At 37.6% G+C, this 23903-nt stretch overlaps 2 protein-coding genes across 7 annotated transcripts in view; both read left to right on the forward strand.

Annotated features, from left to right (window-relative positions):
- The window catches only part of LOC131332122 (ATP-dependent zinc metalloprotease FTSH 4, mitochondrial), a 48083-nt gene extending 36997 nt beyond the window's left edge, over positions 1–11086 (forward strand). The window contains exons 2-8 of one of the 5 annotated variants that reach the window (XM_058366196.1): positions 4276–4353; positions 4916–4979; positions 7249–7512; positions 7626–7871; positions 7982–8106; positions 8515–8991; positions 9839–11086. In XM_058366196.1, coding sequence (XP_058222179.1) covers positions 4327–4353; positions 4916–4979; positions 7249–7512; positions 7626–7871; positions 7982–8106; positions 8515–8991; positions 9839–10765 — 2130 coding nt within the window. In that variant the 5' untranslated portion in view covers positions 4276–4326 and the 3' untranslated portion in view covers positions 10766–11086. Of the gene's footprint in view, positions 1–4125; positions 4354–4915; positions 4980–7248; positions 7513–7625; positions 7872–7981; positions 8107–8514; positions 8992–9838 lie in introns of those variants that run through there. The other 4 variants (XM_058366195.1, XM_058366198.1, XM_058366199.1 and 1 more) reach the window with 4 other exon arrangements.
- A 6261-nt stretch (positions 11087–17347) lies between these two features.
- LOC131333867 (putative uncharacterized protein YDL057W) lies at positions 17348–22938 on the forward strand. 2 transcript variants are annotated; one of them, XM_058368654.1, is made up of 7 exons: positions 17348–17525; positions 19237–19355; positions 20533–20615; positions 20702–20823; positions 21726–21904; positions 22140–22228; positions 22406–22938. In XM_058368654.1, exons 1-7 carry the CDS (start codon positions 17498–17500, stop codon positions 22650–22652), a joined length of 867 nt encoding a protein of 288 aa, XP_058224637.1. In that variant the 5' UTR covers positions 17348–17497; the 3' UTR covers positions 22653–22938. The 2 variants fall into 2 exon arrangements, with proteins under 2 accessions (XP_058224637.1, XP_058224638.1); XM_058368655.1 differs by having other exon boundaries at positions 21726–21890; positions 22135–22228.
- Positions 22939–23903: the final 965 nt, after the last annotated feature.

A 23903-nucleotide genomic window follows, 5' to 3' on the forward strand; every position in this document is an offset into this window, starting at 1 on the left:
CCAAACTTAAATCTAAGGTTGATATTAGTGCAGTTCCCTGAAAGGTTGAGAACGGAACTCCTTTGGCTTACCTCTATTGTAAACATCTTTTTTTGTGCACACTAGTACCGATATTTCATAATCGCAATAATAATAATTAATTATGTTTTTAGTTGTTTCTAACCTTTTCTTGGCAAGTCCTTTGTTAATGGAGGGGTAGTTGTATAGGTACAGTCGCGGGGTGATTAGCACACCGTGGCCAGTCGAAATAATAACGAAAAGGCAATTTTAGGTTAGTAAAGAACTTTCATTAGACGAACCCGAGCATTGTCGCAGCCCATGAGTGACGGGGAACGGGGACCAAAACTTGTCCTCGCTGGACATGGGTGGACGACGATCACAAAGGTTTGCATCTTTCGAGGTAGCTTTTCTCTCTAAAGTCAAACGTTTTTAAGAACACATAAATTGAGCAGATAAGTCCAGGACTGGTTGCGAGTGCTATGAACCTTACGTCCGTACCTCCTTTTTAATTATTTAAAGAAAAACCAAACAATTTTCTAGGTTTAGTTAGAGCCTGTTCCAGAACACCTTCTTAAAAAATAAGTAGTTATTTCACATTTTCAAATGCAAGATAATGTAAACGAAAAATAAAGTTTTACTCCCTCCGTCCTTTTTTTTGTATCCAGTATTCTATTTTGGGCTGTCCCTTAATAAGTGTCCATTTTGTAAAGTTAGGGGGATAAAAGTTGGTGTATTGTCTATTTTGTCCCTAAAAGTAGATTTTATTTTGAAAAGTTAGTGGGTAAAAGTGTAATGATAATGGGTAAGTAGGAAAAGTGGAGGAAAAAGTTGATGTGAAAGGTGTAATGATGATGTCTTTTTAATAAGTTGGAGTTACGAAGCAGGACACTTAAAAAGGGACGAAGGGAGTAATTTTTTTTTGCACCGTATTAAAAATCTCATTGAGATCTCTTAAACAAGATCCATATTGCATATTGCATATTTCAATAAGCCCATTATTTTTGAGCTTGAAATTGCCTTCTTAAAAAATAAGTACTTATTCGGCTTTCTGGAACGAGGCCTTAATCTTTTTATCAAACGACAATGGGTGGCCACCTAAAAGCTAGTTTGAATAGTAGTAACCCAAGTTTTTGGTTCAGCACACATTACTGTCTCTGTGGATTCGACTTTCATCTTACCGGATATTGTGTTATGTCGGTTCCAGCCCTACACCTGGGGCAACCGATTATTTTAGGTCTAGGAATCCGTCAAAGCAGAAGCTTAGTCACATAATCCTTCAAAATACCCCCAGCTCCCATTCTCAATCTTTGCATGGCGCTTGCTCTCTCGATTCTCACTCTCGCAAATTTTAGTAGATTGAGATGTGATTGAAAAACACTTTTACACTCACATACCCGCACGCGACTTATGTGACTTAGGTGGGAAGTATGTGAAAAATAGTATGCCTAATGCAACCTCAAAAAATCAAACCCAATAACGTCCTCAATCTAACAGAAAGCAGATCAATATGGCACAGGCCCAGGGCAATAAATCACAGGCCCAAAATTGACATCGAGGCCTAACGTAACCCTTTCAAAATACATGGGCATTGGACTCAGTGCGCGGGGTACCGGGCCTAGTTACATAATTTATTTTGGGTAAATTTGATGGCGCCCCATTTTTGGCAATTGTACTTGCGGCTAAAATGGGGGCGGATATAACGTATTAAAACATGTGTTTGATGTTGACTTTTTCTAATATATGTAGCATATTTATTACTTTTTGCATTACAAATTTCAATATGCTACTTTATCTGTTCAATAAATGTTCGGATCGCAACTCTAAGTATCTAAAAAGATGTAATTTTTTCGTTGAAAAATTCAATTTTTTTCCACAAATCAAGCGTACCCACTTCGAAAGCAAGCTAAGCATGATGCAGCAGAATTTGCATAAGAAGGCGCATGCATTTGGTTGAATTAAGTTGGTAAACTAGTATGTTCGAAGAGAAATGCTCACGTGCAAAGAAAATGGGCAAATAATTGACCTTTAAAGTGTACATGAACGGTTCAGATGCACTGCACAGTGAATCTGAGCCGTTCATGTATACTTTAAGGGTTAATTCTTTGTCTATTTTCTTTGTCTCTAGCACTCCTCATGTTCGAAATGAATTTCCTCAAATAAGAAGGATCTTCTTTTAGAAATGTCGGGAGATGCGGATATCGGGAACATAAGAAAATATGTATTCATGGTTAGAAATTTACAAGTATTCAGTAATATATTCCGAGGAATGTATATATAAAGTTCTAAACCATGAATTTTTGGGACAAAGGTTCAAGGAATGATGTATGATTAGTGAATCACAGAAATCAAATTAGATTTTCATTTTACCCTTTAGGTTCGTTTCAGTCGCTTCAAGCTTCATCACATGCATATGGGATATGGCCCTATACCGTCTAATTCTTGGCGTCCCATAAGTCTTGCTCCCTCGATGGATGCACTTGGGTGCTTTCCTTAGATAATAATCGAAGGATCACTTCTTGTTGGGGCCATTTATGTGTAAGTACAGAAAATTCAAAATAATTTTCACCGGATAAGGCCCAAATCATTAAACAAAACCTTAAAGTAAGTCAAAATTTTATACTAAAAGTACTCCGCCACCACTATTGATGACTGTTGAGAACGTTCTCATACATTCTGAGCTTTGAGAACATTCTCAGCACACGCCTAGACTTAATGGTAATATCGACAGCTCTAGATATTTCAAAGCTGAGAACGTTTTCAGAGCATTCTTAGCTCTGAGAAAATTTTCAGCACACACCTATATCTCAACACAAGTCTATTCTCAGTTTTGAATATTTCAGAGCTGAAAACATTCTTAGTTCTGAGAACATTCTCAGTACACGCCTAAACTTAGTGGTAATTCATTCTCAGTTCTAAGACCATTCTCATCTTAGCATTGAGAACATTCTCAGTATTGAGGACATTCTCATCTCAATACTCAGAACATTCTCAGCACACGCCTAGATTTAGAGGTAATTCATTATCAGACGTTCTCAGTGCGGAGGGAGAACATTTTCAGATGTCCTCCGCACTGAGAACATTCTCAACACAACCCTAAACTTAATGGTAATTCGTTTCTTTGACATTCTCAGCACATGTTTAGGCTTAGTGGTAATTAAAAAGAATGTTACACCTTAATGATGATTAAGGTGCAATTTTTTTGTACCTGGTGGTACTAAAATGCCATAACTTTGTTGTCCAAAATTATTAGTGGAAACATGGCCTCAGTTCTGGGGTTTCAAAACATTATTTGGTCGGATAAAAAATAAAAACATTGTTTGGTCTGAAAGACAAAAAAAACCCACATTGCAAGTTTGCGACACGAGAAAACAACAAAAAATTTGTTCACACAGACAAAACATGCACAAATTGATCACAAATTTTGTTGTGAAGCCCACCATAGGTTCCACATTAACAATTCGAGCCATTAATTAAATGTAAAATATTTTTTCGAGGGTCTCCATGAAAAAAAGGCTCAACTCGAAACCTATAAGTGCTCAATCCAATTCATCAAACTTTTCATTATCTTGAAATCTGGATGAAAAGTTAGATAATTGGATCGAATACTTATAGGCATTGAATGAAGTCGAATTTTTGCGAAGATCCTGAAAAAATATTTTACATTTAATGAACGGTTCGGATCATCTATGTGAGACCCGTGATGGATTTCATAACAAAATCTATACACAATTTGTGACTGTGTGGATAGCAGTGCTCAGAAAACAAGGGGTAATAATGGTATTTCAGCTTTAACATCTTTGACATTAGATTCCATAAACAGATAAACCTGAGGTGCGCATTTACACACGGTGCGCATCTTAATATTAACCCCCGCTTCACGAAAATTCCCAATTCACAACCCTTTATGGGGAGTGCAATTTTGTTCACCCTCCTTAAAAAAGGGTGAACATTACCCTCTTTCTTATTGGTTGAAATGGTGTGGACCCCACCACAAAGTGATGTCATGCTTATTATGCAATACACTTTTTGGTAAGCATGACATCACTTTGTGATGGGGACCACACCATTTTAACCAATAAGGAGAAGGGTAATGTTCACCCTCTTAAGTGGAGGGTGAACAAAACTCAACTCCTTTATGGGGGGACGAACTGACGAATACCTATTCCTGAAACAAAACCCATCTCTCTCCATTTTTTATGACTACTATTACACCAACATAGTAGTTATATATACTTCTTTACATATCCATTTATAGATAGTTCCAGAGAGAGTCAGGGGGGGCAGAGTGAGAAAGATCGGACTTTTGCCAGCCCTTGGGAGGAATAGATGGCTTTGAGGCGCCTTTTCACGCAGGTCAGTTTAATCTTCATTTGCAAATCGCAAATCATAGATTATATAGAGACTGTATTATTGATTTTTGTAGATTCTGTATGATTGTCCCTAGAAAACCCTAATCTTATCGTTCTCTAGGGTTTTCAGACAATAACCCACGAGTTGATTGAGATGTCTTCGGCTATTTGCGCACGTTTCCCCCCCCCTATTCTTTTAAAGCTGGAGTTTTTACCATAAATCTGGAATTTTTTTGAGGGCGGAAATATTGCACTTGTGGTGTAGATGATTGGATATGGTGGCGTGTTTCTAGTGCGAATCTGAGGGTTTTTGTTAAAAAGATTGCTTTTTTATGGAACTAATCAGCTTTCGTAGCTCTCTCACGGTTGTTTTTGCTCTATTTTCAGATTTTGGAGTTATGAGGTCTAGGGTTGTTGAGTTTGACTGCAGGAAATTTATTTCTCAGTTGTTTGGATGCTTTTATCTAATGCTTCCACTGAAGGGCACAAGTCTCTAGTTCAGAAGTTTTATTTTTGTTCACTTCTTCCGTTATTTTTTGTTAATCTCTATGTTGACGTTGGCACAGGTTGCAAAGCAGCCATTTAACAGTCTGCTTGCAAGATCTTATCTCATTTCCCAGAGGTTTGGAGGTGTGTATGATTTGTTGGCTTCCTCGATTCTTGTTTCACTGTTCATTTCTCTATTTATGATGGCACATAAATGGATGTATTCAGTTCACTAAGCCAGATATATTTGATGTTGTTGACTAATGATGTGTAATTGATTTCTCTAAGTATTGAGATTGAAACTAGAATTATGGTGTTTAATGCATATCGCAGGTTCTTGTCCTTTCTTACCATTTAGACTACATAGATTGACAAGCTTGTTGCTATTCATTAGTTTCAACCATTTAGCCTTCTTTTGCTACTATGATCTTCAAATTGTCACTATTCACTACTGAGAGAGGTAATGGTAACCATTCAAGCTGGATACTGTGAATGCTGAAAATAGTTATAAACTTATAATCAAACTATCATCAGAGAAGCAGACATGGGAGACGGCATGGATACGGACTCAACACAGAACAGAACGGTGTAGGATGTAGCGAGAAACATAAGCAACAAGGATGCTATAAAAGATATTATTTACTCTCAATGGTTTTGGACAATAATATAACTACACAAATTAGAAAAGTTATTACTTAATCAACAGGAAAACAACCCTTTGATGCTTAATTTTAAAGATCATTCAATGCAGACTAGAGGCTAAAGCAACCATTGAGTGAGTAATGCAACGAAGAAGCACAACACACAAACTCACTGGCCTCACCATCCTATTACTTAGTTTAGAACGCAATGCAAATATACGAGTAGCATTGTTGTAATAAGTCCTTAGAACTCGGGAGTCAGGACATGCACTTCTGAACCGTGTCCCTATGCATCCAATAGATGATATTAATTAGAAACCATATTATATGCAAATCCTATGTGTCGCACCTGCTGCACACTGTGAACTGGAAATAGCCTGCAAACAAGAATTTCCGCTTGTCTTGGAATACTCCTTGTCTAGAGCAGTGTCTTGTCATTTTTACTCCCCCTCCTTTCTGTTAATATGACCTTAGAATGGTAACTATGTTTTTGTTCAGACTTTATGCTTAAAATGGCTTATAAACTCCATACTAAGGTTGATCTGTTGCTTGGTCATCTTTAAGGTCAGGGCTAAACATTTATTTCGGGTCAAATTTCTGTTCTATTCACGGGTCTTCAGTTTGCATGGTCTCTGTGTGTGGCGGGGGGGAACATAGACCTGAGATTGTCATTAAAAAAATTGAAAAACGCGTGTTCTTTTATGTGTTGATGTTTCTTCCAAGGTACTATCTTCCTATTAAACTGGAGTTCTGATCATCATTTAAACACTTTCTCTGCATCCTAGTTCTTGGTATCCAATACTCTTGATATTGGAATTTGGACGTTATTTATTATATATATATATTTTTTGTATGTTGGAGGTTCAAGAATAAGCACTGGTCTCTACTCCTAGTATAATGAAAAAAGTAGGGCAAGGACCAATTATGTCATTCTTTTCACTTTTCTTAGCCAATGGACTTTTAAAAGCTTTCTGTCTGCATGTGGTTGCTTTGTCTTTGAAAATATATGGCTGTGTTGATACGTTATCTAGTAATTATAGAAGTACAAGTTTTCCTGTCGTACGGGTTCTTATCGCTTGTCTTTTTATATCTAGTATTTGCCTATCTTGTTAATAACAAAGAGGTTCTCTCTCTTGGTACGAGATTTCGATTCTACTATGTTTTTGTGTCTAATGGACTACATCTCCAGTTTTTTATCTCAAGTTTCAACCCTTGCTTTAATGTCAAAAACATAATTAGGGATTAGGGGAGTCTTCATTGAAAAACGAACTATTCAACATCCTCCCTTATGTGCAGCCCTATCTTGCAGGCGAAATTTAAGGACTAAAAATCCATACATGCTGGTAAGTAGAATGCATATAGAAAGCAAATGCATAGACTAGGACCAAATACCTGTCAAAATCATAGGTATGATACCATGTTAGATAACCGATTGTCTCGAAGCTTATCAAATGCCATCGGTTGGTTTTGCGACTGAACATGAAATTGACCCAGTTATATTATATATAGCGGTCTATCCAGATGCCAGCACATGCACGTGTCTTTTCATTTCATGTATAGCGACTCATACAGATTCCATCATATGGCATTGTCTCTTCTATTCATTTTACAACTGTCTCAAAATCTTCCAATTAACAGCCCTATTGCAACAAATATAATTCTAAACTCTATTGGCAAATGTAGGATTTTAATTGATGATTCTAAACTCAGTGTACTTAACCCACTTCTTTATCCTGATGAGGACACCAATTGATCGTTTGAGCTTTCTGCAGGGAGTAGACTTTCAGGTGCTCAAGAAAGGTTTCAGTCTAGCTACGTTGGCAGTTTAGCTCGGAGAGTACGTGATGCAAATGGATCAAGTGACATTGCATACCTTAAAGAGCTTGGTCACCGAAATGATCCTGAGGCTGTGATCAGGCTATTCGAAAGTCAACCTTCATTGCACTCAAACCCATCAGCACTTGCTGAATATGTTAAAGCATTGGTCAGAGTTGACAGGCTGGATGAAAGTGAGTTAGTCAGGACGTTGCAGAGAGGTGGATATAGCTAGGCAACCGCTTTGTACCAATAATATTTTATCTTTTCACCACTTTTTTGCTTCCTTTTGTTTTCCCTCCTCAATTTTTACCAATTAAGCAAGAGAATGCAGGCATTGCAGGCGCTGCTAACTCGCAAGCTGGGGAAGAAAGCATAGGGGGTCTTTCAGCTTTTAGGAACATGGGAAAATCTACAAAAGATGGTGTTCTTGGAACCGCTAGTGCACCTTTGCATATGGTAACTACAGAAGGAGGGCATTTCAAGGAACAATTGTGGCGGACATTCCGAACCCTGGGTATGGCCTTTCTATTGATTTCTGGTGTAGGAGCACTCATTGAGGACAGAGGAATTAGTAAAGGTACAACTATGTTCTAATGTTGCAGGTGCTTTAGCAATCTGGTTCCAATACATGTATTCTTATGTGATAAGTTTCCTCTCTTCTTTTCTTTTCTGTTGCTGATTATACAGGACTTGGTCTGAATGAGGAGGTGCAACCCAGCATGGAGTCTAACACAAAATTTAGTGACGTCAAAGGTGTCGATGAGGCAAAAGCTGAGCTAGAAGAAATTGTTCACTATCTTCGAGACCCCAAGGTAATAGAGTAGGGGCTTGTGGTGTGCATACCTCTTTTTTGCTTGGCCGTCCCGGTTGTCAGCTAGTTACCTGTGTCCCTTCTAAGAAATTATCTGTACTAGTTTTTACTTTTGACCCCTCTCCCCCTCTCCCTTTGTTCTTTTTTTTTTTTTTTACTTCCCCGTCTAAGATGGTGAAGTAGAACGTTGCACAACATGCCTGTCCATATGGTAGCTTCCACTCCTTTTTTCCTCGCGAATTTGCTAAATTATTTCTTTGTGCAGTACCCTTTTTGGGAGAATGCCAAACCGTCTGTAAATGGTACTATAACATCTTCGAAGCATATTTTCTCATGCTAATATGTATGAAGTTTTCCTTAACTATATGAAAAAGTTGAAATCCCTTGTGTTAACCTTTGCATTTTGCAGCGCTTCACCCGTCTTGGTGGCAAACTTCCAAAAGGTGTTTTGCTTGTTGGTCCACCTGGCACTGGCAAGACAATGTTAGCAAGGGCTATAGCAGGAGAAGCTGGAGTGCCTTTTTTCTCGTGCAGTGGCAGTGAGTTTGAGGAAATGTTTGTGGGTGTTGGAGCCCGAAGGGTGAGAGATCTCTTTGCTGCTGCAAAGAAGCGGTCACCGTGTATTATATTTCTTGATGAGATAGATGCTATAGGGGGGAGCCGTAACCCAAAGGACCAGCAGTATATGAAGATGACCTTGAATCAGTTGCTCGTTGAGCTTGATGGCTTCAAACAAAATGATGGCATCATTGTGATTGCTGCAACTAATTTCCCTGAGTCGTTGGATAAAGCGCTGGTGAGACCTGGACGGTTTGATCGTAACATTGTTGTCCCGAATCCTGATGTTGAAGGGCGGAGACAGATTTTAGAATCCCATATGTCAAAGGTATTGTTCCTCGTTCAGAAGATATTGTTTTGTTCGCTTAGAACTTAGAAGACTAGTCCAAAGTATGGGAAGGGACGATTGTCATTGACCAAAATATAAAAAAAAACATTGTTGATCTTCTATGTAGTCTTGTTCTTGTGTCAATCTGGGCCAGATATCGTCTTTCTACATTTGGCTTGGGTTCTTTGTTTTATTATTTGGCAATTGGTGGTTGTATTTTAACTCTGATATGGTCTTGTTCTTGTGCCGCCTTTGGGTAAACAACTTTCTGTCACACTCAGTTTAAAATATACTGGATCTAGAGAAAGGCGAGAAAGAGGAGTATGTTCAGGGCTCATATATGGAAAGAAAGAAGTGATGTAGGTTTAGATGTCTTGTACAATCTGAACCAACCTGGATGATCACGGTGATCCATGGGCTGTCACTTTGATACGATCCTGGCTCATCACTGGCCACTTGGGGTAGCTTTGTGGCTGAGAGTGTTGATGGGCCTGAAGGGATTGAAGTGGATCTCCAAAGTTTGGTGTGAATATACATGTGTCGCTGTCTTCCTTGATTGTAGTTCATCTGATTATATAACCTCACATCTACGTATTCGCATCACAATTTTACTAAGACTAATAAAATCCATCAGACCTTTCTGATGAAAATGCATGCATGTGTGTTACATGTTATTAAGTATGCCTTATTGCCATTGTTAGTTAAAAGATTAAGTACTCATTTCTTTAGCTGCTGTGGAATCTGTTTTGATTTGAGCAACAGTTAACATTTACACCACTAATGTATTAATTTCTAATGCAAGCTTTAGCTCTAGTTTATGAACCGATATTCAAATAATTTTTGACAGGTTTTGAAGGGCGATGATGTTGACATGATGATCATTGCCAGGGGAACTCCTGGATTCTCGGGTGCTGACCTCGCAAACTTGGTCAACATTGCAGCTCTCAAGGCTGCAATGGACGGTGCTAAAGCTGTGAGCATGGCCGATCTAGAATACGCAAAGGACAAGATCATGATGGGAAGCGAGCGCAAATCGGCTGTCATATCGGATGAGTCACGTAAGCTGACGGCCTTCCATGAAGGTGGCCATGCCCTAGTTGCTATCCATACCGATGGGGCCCTTCCGGTGCACAAGGCAACCATTGTGCCTCGTGGCATGGCTCTGGGCATGGTTGCCCAATTACCCGACAAGGATGAAACGAGTATTTCCCGTAAGCAAATGCTGGCTCGTCTTGATGTTTGCATGGGGGGTAGAGTTGCAGAAGAGCTCATCTTTGGAGAAAATGAGGTTACTTCCGGTGCATCTTCTGATCTTCAGCAAGCAACTAGTCTAGCTAGAGCTATGGTCACAAAATACGGCATGAGCAAGCAAGTTGGGGTTGTGACACACAATTACGACGATAATGGAAAGAGCATGAGCACAGAGACTAGGCTTCTTATAGAGAAGGAAGTGAGAGAACTCTTGGAAAGGGCTTATAATAACGCGAAAAACATTCTCATTACTCATAGCAAGGAGCACCATGCTCTTGCTAATGCTTTGCTCGAGCAGGAGACATTGACAGGAAGTCAAATCAAGGCTTTGCTTGCTCAGGTGAACTCTGAGCAACCACAGCAGCAGCATCAAGCTGTTGTACCACAGAATACTTCGCAATCCAACCCTGTGCCACCTTCAACGCCCAATGCAGCAGCTTCTGCTGCGGCTGCGGCGGCAGCAGCCGCGGCGGCTGCAACTGCAGCAGCCAAGGCACAAGGAGTTGCTCCGGTGGGGTCTTAGCCAGACGATGAATATCGATGTGCATATACTTATTTTACATGCAGAAGCCATTGTCTGTTTTTTAGAAGCACTGTAGGTTGACGCTCCCAGTGCTGTTACTATTTATGTAGCTTGGAAGTCAAGTGCAAGTGTAGCAGTCATGTATAAGTCCAGAGGATTATATTTAACGGTCCGTTTTTATTTTTGTTCTGCAATAGAGTTGACTTAATTTTTATTTTTAATTTACTGACATTTTGTATTTTTGTTCTGCGGTTTTGCTTACTCTTTTGCTCCTGTCGGATGAGTTGTAAATTTTCTAATAAAGAGGTTCGAGTCTCCTTATCTTTTGTAGTAATTACTTTGAACTGTTGTTTTCCTTGGGGTCTGATGGAAAAGGAAGTCACAACAAATTACATGGAAATAGTTTCGTTATCAGAGAGTTGCGTTTATTTGCTGTGAAGTGTGAACTTGTGCTCTTGTGGCTGTTCTGTTCTGTTTCTACCATGTCCTGAGGAGTTAAGGTTGGTGTGGGTGCAATATGGGTAATAAGTAAGGTTCCTGATTCTTTGGTGTGCTGTTTTCCATTGTTGGATGGATTACGAGTAAGGGGTGATAAACGAGCCGAGCAAGGGTTGATCATGCTTCGTTTGAAAATTTAATGAGCTTCAAAAATATGCTTGAGCTTAGCTTATTTATGAGACGAGTCAATCTAAAATGAGCTTTAATTAAGCCAAACACGAGCCGATCTAAAATGAGTTTTGATGAAGCCAAACATGAGCCGATCTTGAGTACCTTGAATTTTTATTTTTTACTTTAAAAGCTGAGTGAGTTGAGTAGTAGCTTGTTCAAGCTTGGTTTGAAAATCTTAATGATCTTCAAAAAAAAAAAAAAAAATTGTTCAATCTTGGTTATTTATGTAACAAACTAATTTGTAACAAATTTTTAATGAACGAATGCGAGCTTAAACTCAAGTAACTTGATTTGTATTATTTCACGATAGCAGGGGCAGGTCTCGTTGAATGTGCCACCTTTTTTTTTGTTGTTTTACAATGGTTATTCCAACTTTGCCGAGTGTTTGGTCTCTCTAAATCCCATAAATAATGTAAGCAATTGACAAGAATTAGTGTACTTCACAAATTTTTTTTGGAAATTGATTTTGACAATTCAGTTTTAGCCACTGACACTCCATATTGTGTCTTAATCATGTGAAATTACAAAACAAAAAGTGAATTGTCACTGGCTAAAAATGAAGTGTCAAAATCACATTCCAAAAAGTACTCGTAAGATTAAGCAGTAGCTAGCATGGGTGGATTGCAAAATTTGAGAGAGAGGGAGTTTTTGATGTATCCTTCCGGATAGAGATCCTAGTCCACGATTAATGCATCTAGCAATTTCAGATAATAAAAAAATACTGGTAAGCACGTACGTGCTCAATACCGATCTCTTTATGTGTCTTGTGAAATTATTGATAGTAGATGATACTAACACTATACTGTATTTTTCATAACAATTTCTGCATACCTACCGGTCTCCTCCGTATCTTATCAAAATTAGTACAGTATATGCTATTAACACCATATTCTGCATAACAACATTAATTGGGTGCAATTAATATGCTGTTGTGGTACAGTTTTACTGATAATTAAATGAGATGTTGCTTTCCAAATTGCAACGATTAACGTAGTGCCACACCACATGTTCTCATTTTGTTGTGTAAAATATTGTGTTAATAGACTTTCGTAGTTTTTATTTTTTATTTCAATGCAAATACTGCGTTCCACTTTTGTTGAGAAATTATCACTATTTTTTTTTTTAATGAATAAGGTAAATTCCACCCTCTGGCTATGATGCTCCCGAGTGGTTTGGGAGTATCATGCTCCCAAGTTATTTTTTTCTTTATTCTATGGTAAGTGTTGTCAGTAATACAGTAAGTGTTGTCAACAAGTATAATAAGTGTTTCTTAAGGAAGTATAGCCTTGTAACATAGTAAGTGTTGCTTTAAGGAATGGTATATAAAACTTGTTTTTTTGGTAAGTAATACTACGTTTTTTTGGTCAAAAATTCTTAAAACCATCTCGTTTTTAGCAAATCCACCCTACCTTTTGTGAGTGGTTTTGATCTGAAGGCTATAATTCACCTACTTTTCAATCTAAGGGTCTAGATTTAATGGGAGCATCACACTCCCATATAATTTGAGAGCATTGTAGAAGTTTTGCCCCATTAGGATCAGCGGACTCCTTCCTAGGCCTGTCAATGGGCCGGATCCGATCCGGATCCGATAAGACCCAAATCCGATCCGGATCCGATAAGACTCAAATCCGATAGTGGTAATCCGGATCCGAATCCGAAAACTTCGGATCCAATCCTAAAATCCGAATCCGATCCGAAAACTTTTTTTACTTCAGAAATTTTAGCAAAAAAAAAAATTATTTTTTTTTCAAAAAATATATTTTCCGAAAAAAATCTAAAAAAAATTAAAATAAAAAGTAAAAATACAAATACAACTTCTTAAACATTTTTTTTTCAAAATTAAAAATTTACTGTTTTTTTAAAAAAAATTTTAAAAATTTTAAAAAATAAAGTTCGGATTCAGATTGATAACGGATTTAATCCGATCCGATCCGAATCCGTATTTGAATTACCGGATTCGAATTATCGGATTGACATTATCGGATCCGGATCCGGATCCGGATCCGGTCCATTGACATGCCTACTCCTTCCTATTTGTCACTCTTTTTGTTTCTCATAAACCTAACAAACATTTTAAGTGTTCTTATTTTCTCCATTGTTAGTCACCCCCAACACTTTATGAGCTTTAGATTTTGTTTCTAGTAATGCAGAGGATGTTCCTGGTCAGCTTGCGCACGTTTCGGACACTATAATTTGGTAATTTTAACTTCCTTAATTATGAGACTTGGTTGCTTTTCGAGTTATTTACGATCTCCATGAAATTGAATTTTATGGGATTAATATTTTCTTAGACATATAATATATCGAATTAAATGTTGTGGGGACGCTGTGGGGTCATCCACTAGCATGTGGCGTGCCGACTAAAACTGTTTTTTTTTTTTTTTTTGGAACACGTTAGAAATGCATTTGAATACGATGATTACAACTTACCGTGTTCAACTAACACAATTGTTACAAAAACCTATTAGACAGATTACATATTCAAATCGAATGAAGGATTTCAGTCCAACGATAAATTGATTAGACAGTCATGTGTCAGAGCCGTGGATGCTACGTGCCGACTAAAATGTGTTGTATTTGTTGAGTGAACGGATTTTCTAATTTAGGAGGGTTATTGAGTGCTTTTGGAACCATGCTTCACACACCAATGTGCAGTCTATGGTTTGTTAGCGTTTGACCTAGTTTAGAGTTTGTTTATGATTTACTTGTTAAGTTAACAAGTATACATGTAGAATTAATTGAATACATTTTGAAGGTTGTTGATTTTTTTAAGCGAGCTTGATAATTTTATACTATATGAAAAAAAAAAAAATCTCAAGCACATTTTTTGTATTTGGCTGATATTTAATTGGTAAACAAATCAAATTTAACCATGTTTCCGAGACTCCTTAAATTATCAAAGCAATCTAAAATACTCCCCTTACTTATTATGAATATACTCATTTACAACCTTATCCACCATTTTGTAGAGAAGTTTTAGGTTTGATGCTTTCTCAGGTTGTATTTGGAATGTCTTAAACACATCTTCTTTTAAAAAGTTGCCTACACCAAATATTTATTAGACTGATTGCTTTGTTTGGAACTTGGAAAAGGAGAATAGAAGAGAAAATAATTAAGAACAAATATGCGAAAAAAAATGAAGGATAACTTCTTTTGTGCTCAACGCTCTCTTTTTCATTTCTCCAAGTCTTTCGAGAAAAAAATTGGATTCATCTTAAGTAGAGGGCTGGAAATAATAAAAATATAAGAATCGTACAAAAAAGAGGTTTATTATTTATTTATGTAGAACCGTTGAAAAAAGAGTTCACTACAAAGAAAAAGATACTAATCAAAAGAGCTAAAGAAGGATAATTTAGAGAATCTTCAGCCCTACCTTGACCCACTTTTTTACTTAAATTTGGGTCAAAACTCCATTTGGGTATGCATTCTCCGGTGCCAAACCTTTATTTTTTATCCAAATTTATTGTTTTTGATGCTTTTCTCCAAATTTTTTTTGTCAAAATGTCACATTTGTAAATAATAAAGTTAAAAGAGGTGTTAGAGAAAAAAGGGTTTGAATTTGAGTTAATCTTTCTCATTTGGGTAAGAAAATAGGGTAAAAATAAGAAAATGGTAGGCAAAACTATTATGCTTTAAAATGAATTTTGTGATTTTACTCAAATCTTGAGTTTGGGTAGAAAAAGGGTATGTATTTGAGATGCTCTTAGAGTATCCACAATGCTATAATCAAAATTAAAAAGGTTTTTAAAATTAACAATGTTGGTGCAAAATATGACTCACAATCCTATAATCAAACTTAACAACCTTTTTAGAAATAATCAAATTTTTGGCTTTGGATAACCAAAATTAACAACCTCTTAACAATAACCAAATTTAATAGACCATATATATGCTCAATCAAATATGAGAACTGCTATATGTACCGATTGATTTGTAGGGAAATCGTACCGACCGGCGGCGCTGGGCTGTCTCCAGCCACCGAACGGCCGATCCGAGCCGTCCAAATTTTTTTTTAAAAAATAGGGTGTTTAGATCAAGCACCCTACACACATCGGATGCCGTTGATTCCCATGTGGTCCCCTTGGTTTTTTTTTAAAAATTTTTTGGACGGCTCGGATCGGCCGCCCGGTGGCCAGAGACGGCCCAGCGCCGCCGATCGGTACGATTTCCCTACAAATCAATCGGTATACATATCATTTCTCATCAAATATACCAATCATTATACAAAAATGTTCTATCTCTCTTCCCTTTTCCTCTCTCTTTCTTTTCAAACAATATTTTCGAAAAAAAAATATTTTACTAGAAAAGTGTTTTTTTTAGAAAAAAAATTTTAAATAGTTTTTTTCCAAAAAAAAGTTTCAAAAACTATTTTTTATTTCTAGTAAATAGTTTTTATTAGTTTCAAAACTATTTTCTATTGTTCACAGTTTTTTAGTTTTTTTGTAGTTTGAAAATATGATGCGATAAGTTTTGGTTATCTAATTTTGATTATGTCATTGTAGACATCTACATTGCTAACCTTAACAATCTCTTAAATAAATAATCAAAAGCTGATATGACAACTTTTGATTACCAATTTTTAATTATAGCATTGTGGATACCCTTAGTTCCTATTTTGACCTAATAAGTTAAATGGCAACTTGAACCTACGACCCCCCCTCTCTCTCTCTCTCTCAAGCCCATCTCGGTGTCGGAGGGGACGCGGCCCTCCCTCCTCCCCCGGGCTCTGTTTTCCCCTTTCTTTTCATTTTTTCTTTACAAATGGTGGTGAGAGGCGTGGCAGTGTCTATCGTCGGCAGATCTAGCGTGGTGGCAATTGATGACGGCAGTGACATCTTATCGTTATTGGGACCTGCGAGTCGGAGGGTTCATGGCGGTTCCTTGGGTGCCTCGCTGCAGCGTTTGACTCTGGCATTCGATCAAATTCTTACATTCCCTGCTGCTGCTCTTTCCCCTCTTCCGTTGGTTCCTTCGTTGTCTCCTCCCTTCTTTCCTCCCTGTCGTTGGTCGGCTGCTGGTCTACCTGTTGGGGTTTCTGGTTTCGCACAACTCCGCTGGTGTTTCTCTTGAGATCACTCGATTTTTGGCCTAATGGCAACTGGGGCGGCGGCGGCTTTCGGGTGTCTCTCCAGGTGGCTGTCTTGCGTGGTGGCTGGCGGTGGACCGGTGGTGATGTCCTCTATCGTGCTGGATGGCTCAGTATGAATCTGTTTGTAGTGATTAATTTGGGCTATAATTGTTGGGCTTGTACCATTATTTGGGCTTTGAAGCCCTTAGGTGTATGGTCTTTCATGTATTTATTTAGGCTTTTAAGCCCACAGGTGTGGGTTTCATCTCAATGGGTGTTTCCGTGTTTGGTTTCTTGCCAAACTTGAGAATTGGGTCTCGGATGGACATAGAATTATTCGTAGCTTTGTAGATCATTTGGGTTTCGGGTTAGGGGTTTGATGTCACATTCTTTGTTCCTATTAATCTTTGTAACAATTTCAAAGATTAATGAAATTTTTTTGCCTTTCAAAAAAAGAAGTTAAATGGCTTATTGTTTTTCTTTATTTAATTTTTTTCGTATTTGTTAGTTTTTTGTCAATTTTTCATAAATTATTGTTTCGTCATAACGAGAGGAATCTAAAATATAAAAAATAACTATCAAAACCTAATTGTTTTAGTAAAAAGAAAAGCCAATAAACCAATTTTTTTCCGTCTTTATTGTAAAAAAGTTGAGTTACGATCGTAATTTTTTTACTTTTTAGATTTCTCTCGACGGATTAATAATCCACGTAAAACTGACGCAAAATTAACAAATGCAAAAAAAATTATATAATGACAAAAATAACCCTGGTTTATTTATTTGGCCAAACAACCCAATGACTTTTTCATCTTCACTTGTATTTTTTCCCAAAAAATTCCTGGTGTGTGTAAAAAAAAATAAAAAATTGAAGAATGTAGAAGAGGAAAAACCTTCAAAAGAAGGCGCAGAAGAAGTATAGAAACCCAGGCCGGAAAGGTAGTGAATTTAGCAGAAAATTGGGATTGCTGAAACATCTGGAGCGAAACCCGCGTCGAATGGCTCGGTCTGAAAACCAATACCCAGGTGACCAACACCAACCAATTTATTGCTCAAGACATTTTCATGCTCTTCTATTTGTGCTTTCTTGTTTTTCTGTTATGTATTTCATTTTTTTTTTTGGTTGGGTTGCGATAAGTTCGATTTACATGCTTCGATACACAAACAAACTTGATCCAAGCAATCATTTTTTCCACTACCCATCAGAGTATTGTCCGAATTTGGATGATCAGATGGCCTTTGTTGAGTAATTCGCTGTTTGGAGTCATTACTCATCATAGGGTTAATTGGTGGCTAATGGCTAGTGCCAAATGTCTTTTTTTTTTGGGATACCTGTCCAGGGCAGCTTATGCAGACCTCAACTAATCTTAGGTCCAATCCTACAGTCCACTTGGAGGGAGCGCAAGCAAAGCTCTGATTGCACCTGGGAGGTTTCGAACCTAAGATCTTAGGAGCAAGCAAATCCCTAAGTCTTAGGCCTTGACCACAAGGCCAACCCCTTGTAGTTAGTGCCAAACGTTTATCATAACGCTTCAAGCTTATGATATAGGTCATTCCTCTATCTTTTTGCGGATCAAAAAAAAAAAAGCTTATGATATAGGCATTAACAGATGCTTCAAGCTTCAAGAAGATTGATTTTGTTCTAGATGGCACTTGAGGTGGGTTTGATCTCATTTCGCGGGCTGTTAGTATAAACTGACGAGGGCCTGTTGATGAGTGAATTCGTGTGTTTCAGGGTTTGTGATGATATCCCCTTGAAAGATATTTATTAATGCCCAAGGATAGAGGAAGTACATGTGATATCAGGGGTAATCTCAATTTGGGTACACAAAGACGTTTGAGTGCAATAGTTTTAAGGCACAAGATATCTAGTGTATAGCGCGATGAACAAGAGGAAGAGGGAGAAATGTTGATGGCAAGGCACTAAAAAAACATGACAGTCTGCAACATGACTGAGGACAAAGCTCTAGATAGAGCTGCATGGTCACATGAACAGGGATGGAGCTAGGATTCTAGTTTAGTGGGGGAATAAGTCACTCCTCTTTGACTCTTCTCTAACTCCTCTCTTTTCTACCCTCGAATTTATGGCTCCTCTCTCTTTTTCCTTTATTCCTTGTTTCTCTTTCCTCTTATGTGTGTTCTTATGGAGAAAATCTTTGAAATAGAAAAATAAAAATAAAAGATGTACATAGTAACACATTTCTGGAGAAGAACTACCTAAAGAAGCAAATAAATCGTAAGGGGCAATTGGGAAAATTATATCTAAATATAGAAATATAACTTTTATGAAGAAAAAATAATGGGCCATATTGACAGATATACTGGAGATTGTATGTGAAGATATTATTTTTGAAGTTCCAGTACAAGACAATTCTAAAAACATTTGAGAATCATATGTAGGATATATTTCCAACACTTGAGTGGGGTCAATTGACCTCGTTTGCCCATGGCTAGCTCTGCCCATGTGCATAAGGTTTGTGTAGGATAGAATGGTCAAAGGCAGTGCTCGTTGAAGGGTGTCATATAATGTCATTTAGTTTATGAGCGAGAAGGTATAGTTTTTGCTTGATTCTGCTCTCTGACATGATCTGTTTGGAATCACTTGCTATCTGTCTTGGGTATGTGCATATTGTGTAGATTATATGTTGTTTTTTCAAGGATCTTTGCAAGTGTTTCCACCAGTAATCTATTTTTTTACATAACTGTTTACATCCTTTTTTCTTTGGGTTGCTAACAGTGGTTCAACAGCAGAGGGTTACAATACAGAACCATCATGGTGAAAAGCTTGTGGGGATAATGCATGAAACAGGCTCTACAGAGATCGTAATCGTGTGCCATGGATTTCGATCCTCAAAGGTTGGAAACAGTTATCTGGGGTGTGTCTTGATTTTCCAGATAGCAATGTTGGAGATGTTTAATTTTGTTTGTTATTTTGTTTACTTCATATATGCAAAAATGAGTGGGAACCACTTCATTTGGTTTCCTTGATTTTGTAGGATACATGTATATTGTGAGACAGAACAATCTTTTTTTTGAATTAAATGATGTTGCATGAACTGAACTAATATGAAAGTTGTCTGGTAAAAGAAAAAATGACAAAACAAAGATACAGAGAACATGAATTCAGCTGTCTATACTTATTTTTCTTCAAAAGTTATGGAGACATGTACTGGCATATACGTAGAGCCTAGAGGTCTTCATATATCGGCAGCGTGTATATTTGTGGGTGTTTTAATGTTAGCATGTATGCGTGTAAGAATGTTTCTATGTATCTGTATGTATATTCTTACAGCATTCTTGCTCATGTGGCCCTTTATTGTTCAATTGACTTTACTGGAGCCAACTTGCTGGCACAGCTCTCGAACCCTCTACTTTCGAATATCTGCATAAGTTGCATTTTCTTGCTTTACACATAATCAAAAAAAATTGGAAATCAACATACAATTATCAAGAAGAAAAATAACAATTACGATCTATATACAAGTCTTTCCAAATCAGACTCCAGTCCTTGAATACTCTTAGCGACCTAATGCAATTCTTTCTCTACATTGGGAAGGTAAAATAAGGTATTAACTGACTGTAGTATGCTCAATTATGATTGTTTTGGACACCTTTTATGTAGCCGAATTGTATACCCTTTTTTTCTTGGGAGTTGACATGAATTAAATTTCTCATCTCATTCCCAAAAGATTAGCCATTTAGCCTTAAGGTGAAAAGCCAAAGGTGTACAAGTTGTAAAAGTATTAAAGCATTGAAAAAGCTTAAGATTCTCATGCTGCTTCCCGAGCGAGCTCAGTTCAATTGGCGTGAGTTCCTTTAAGATGAATGGAAGTATCTAGGCTTTTGGATCTTAACACAGCGTATATCACTTGGTATTAATCTGATATTTGACAAATATCTGTACAAGTTCGTGATATCTTACTGTTTTTAGTTGGCATTTCCCATATATGAATCTGCTGACTCAGTGCCATAACATCTTTTCAGAAATTAGGGTCGAATTGATTTTGTGGACCTTTTCATCTCATATTTTCAGGACCGCATTCCTATGACAAATCTTGCTGTTGCTCTAGAAAAAGAAGGTATCAGTGCCTTCCGCTTTGACTTTGCTGGCAATGGGTAAGTTGTTGGAAGCAAAGTCCGGAAAAAGAAATTTGTTACTAATTCAACTAGAATTTATGTTTTTTGTTTTTTCTTACCATCAGAGAAAGTGAAGGTGTGTTTCGGTATGGAAGCTACCACAGAGAAACTGATGATTTACGTGCTGTAGTCCAATACATTTTGGGGGAGAAACGTTCAATAGCTGCAATCGTTGGCCATAGTAAAGGTATGCTGCTGCTTTACATAGTTTGTAATTTGTATGTGTTTGCGACTATAATACTGTACCGGCTGATTATCATTATGGTTCTGACATTGGTAATTTATAGTAGCGGTAATATCTCTAATACTGTTGAAAATGCCGACAGACAAAGTGGCTAACCCTGCTTTCCATCATGTTATCGTGATTCTAAGATTGAATGTACTTAATGAGTTAAAAAAAATACTTTTTTTTATATATAACTTGGGGTGTCCAGCCCAACTTACGCGAACCTCAACTAAACTAGGGATCCAATCCCCACCGTCCACTCGCAAGGAGTCTGATTAAAGCTGGGGCAAAGCCCGGTATGGATTGGCTCCATAAGAGTTGATAGCACCTTGGAGTTTCCGACCTTGAGAGCTAGGAGGGAGCAAACTCTTAAGACTCAAGCCTTGACCACTAGGCCAATCCTATTTTACAGAATTATGTTTCTATTGTTGTGGAAATGGGACCTCATGAAAAGATTCTGAGAATGGTTAGTACTAAGGTCTGTCCAAATTCTAAGTGAAGAACTTACATGGAATAATCGCTTAACTTTATTGATGCTCTGCTTTTGGTTATAAGGACTAAAGATTTTTCATGTAAAAACTTCAATCTTGCCTGTGACAGTTTTTTTGCTTTTGTTTTTCCCGAGAAGTCAATCTTCCCGATAACATCACGAATATGTACCTCTTATGAGGACACATGCAGTTAATCCTGTGACAGGGAATTCTGCAGGAAGCATCCATTCATAAAACCTTTGGTGCTTTATGTATTTCTCAGTCGCATTAAATTCTGGATAATTACATGATTGCTTCAAGCAAATAAAGAATTGTCCTTTTTAATCATTTGTGGATGACAAAATCTTGCTGAAACGAATCAATTTTTTGCAGGAGGAAATGTGGTGCTCTTGTATGCTTCGATGTATAATGATGTTTGCAACGTTGTTAATATTTCTGGCCGCTTTGATTTGAAGAGAGGCATAGAAGGTCGGTTGGGTAAAGACTTTCTAGAACGAATCAAGCAACATGGATTCATTGATGTTAAGAATAGAAGGGGTGAGCTTTCAAATGTAATAAGTCATCAATCTATATGTTTTGTCCTTAACTTCGTGATTATTCTGCTATTGTACGGCTGCTGGTCTACACTCTTTTACCCTGTGTTACTGATAAATTTATGTTGGAAATATTGGTTGTTCTGTTGTACTTCCTTATTTCTAGTTGAGGCCTCATTTAAATAATTACCAACTTTGAAGAATTAGATTCTCAAATAAGTTTATTTCTCATTTGGCCTGTTTGCTAGGGAAGGTGGAGTATTGTGTGACTGAAGAAAGTTTGATGGATCGCCTAACAACTGATACGCATGCAGCATGTCTATCAATACCACATTCTTGCAGGTTAGTATTGTAATTTCTAATAACCTTATCTTTTATTATCCTTTTCCTCTCTCTCTCAGTAGCTTTTGATGCAAGGACTTCAAAGAGATTACACTTTTGATTGCCTGTTTTGGCTTGTCAAAGAATATTTGTTTAAAATTTTTATATATTTTTTGATGCTTCAGTTATTACTTACAGGGTTTTGACTGTTCACGGTTCTATGGATGAAATGGTACCAGTCGAAGATGCCAAGGAATTCTTCAAGTACATATCTAACACCAAATTACACATCATAGAAGGAGCAGATCATGAATACACTAAACATCAAGATGAGTTAGCTTCAATAGTGCTCAACTTCCTAGCAGTTGATCCGCATGAGGACAAAGACATGCCTTTGCAGTTTGCATCGTGCACGAGAGAGAAAAAATTTCATTCTCGATTCTGATTCTCACCAGAGTTGGCTGAAATGAAGAGCCCACCACCTGAATGAAGGAAATGGGTACTAAAATTGGATATCGAACCTGTACTGTCATTATGATCGGTCTTGTTTCTTCATGTTGGACTCTCAGGGGAGCGAACTTTGTACCAGGAATCATTCAATCTGCATAAATCGATTCTTTTGGCACTTCTCTAAATAGAGAAACTGCTTTTTGGAGTATAATTGCTTGTAGGGAGTGAGGCCATGAACACTATGTACACAAAATTGAAAAAATAGAACCCCCTTTTTACTACGAGTTCCCACTAGAATAAGCAATAACTTCTGAGTTCAAATCGGGCAATTTATTGGTAACCGGCAAAAGCTGATGACGATGCAATGATAAAACATTCTCGGATTGCGACGAATCTTAGCAGGTCACTTAGAAATGATGAAATGAGTACATCTATTGGAGCTGATCTTAGTTTGGCGGTTTCGAAATATATGCTGGTTGTTTGGTCAAGATTAGGGTTATCGAGATCTATTTTTTGACCGTTTGTAACGCCCCCAATTTTGGGTACGTTAAAGAAGGCATTTTCATTGAAATCTAAATAGAATCTGGCTCAATATTACAACATAACTCTCCCAAAGAGTACTTTATTAAACAAAAGGAGGGTAGACTAGGGTTCCTATCTACAGCTCCTCCTGCTCCTCCGTCTTTGCCAGCTCCTCAGCTCCAAAAGCCTCCACGGTGATCTGCTTACCCTGATCATCTACAAAATCTGACACATTATACCGGCGTCGCCACCCATATAATATGTCAGGGTCACCAAAAAGGCAATACCGTGAGCTACGAAAGCTCAGCAGAGTAATCCCATACTCTCTAACCCATAACTTATAAACAAAGCTATAATACAACATTAATTTCCACATGATAAGTATATACACAGTTAATCAATGACACATCCACATTTATTAATCATCTATTGTTGGTGTCCAAGATTTCTGGGTTTCTCCTACGCGACTCATCGTAGACTGTGTCAACAATTTCATTTACAAAACAACCTTTCAAAAACCATTTGCATTGGCTCCGTACCGCGGATAACCAAGCTACACACCCAACCTTTTTAAAATCATTTGCATTGGCTCCGTACCGCGGATAACCAAGCTACACACCCAACCTTGGTTCCGCCGCGCCGGGTTCCCAAGTATCCTCACAATGGTTCCGCCGCGCCGGGTTCCCATTGGCACACAAAAATATTTGCATTGGCTTCGTACCGC

This window comes from Rhododendron vialii, chromosome 7a, assembly GCF_030253575.1.
Source record: "Rhododendron vialii isolate Sample 1 chromosome 7a, ASM3025357v1".
Classification (NCBI taxonomy): Eukaryota; Viridiplantae; Streptophyta; class Magnoliopsida; order Ericales; family Ericaceae; genus Rhododendron; species Rhododendron vialii.

Bases quoted from the DNA above. Each gene is read 5' to 3' on its own strand.
- LOC131333867 (XM_058368654.1), top strand. From the start codon at position 17,498: ATGGCTCGGTCTGAAAACCAATACCCAG. The intron at 20,824-21,725 runs GTATGCTGCTGC...AATTTTTTGCAG, and splicing joins AATCGTTGGCCATAGTAAAG to GAGGAAATGTGGTGCTCTTG. The intron at 21,905-22,139 runs GTAATAAGTCAT...TTGCTAGGGAAG, and splicing joins GAAGGGGTGAGCTTTCAAAT to GTGGAGTATTGTGTGACTGA.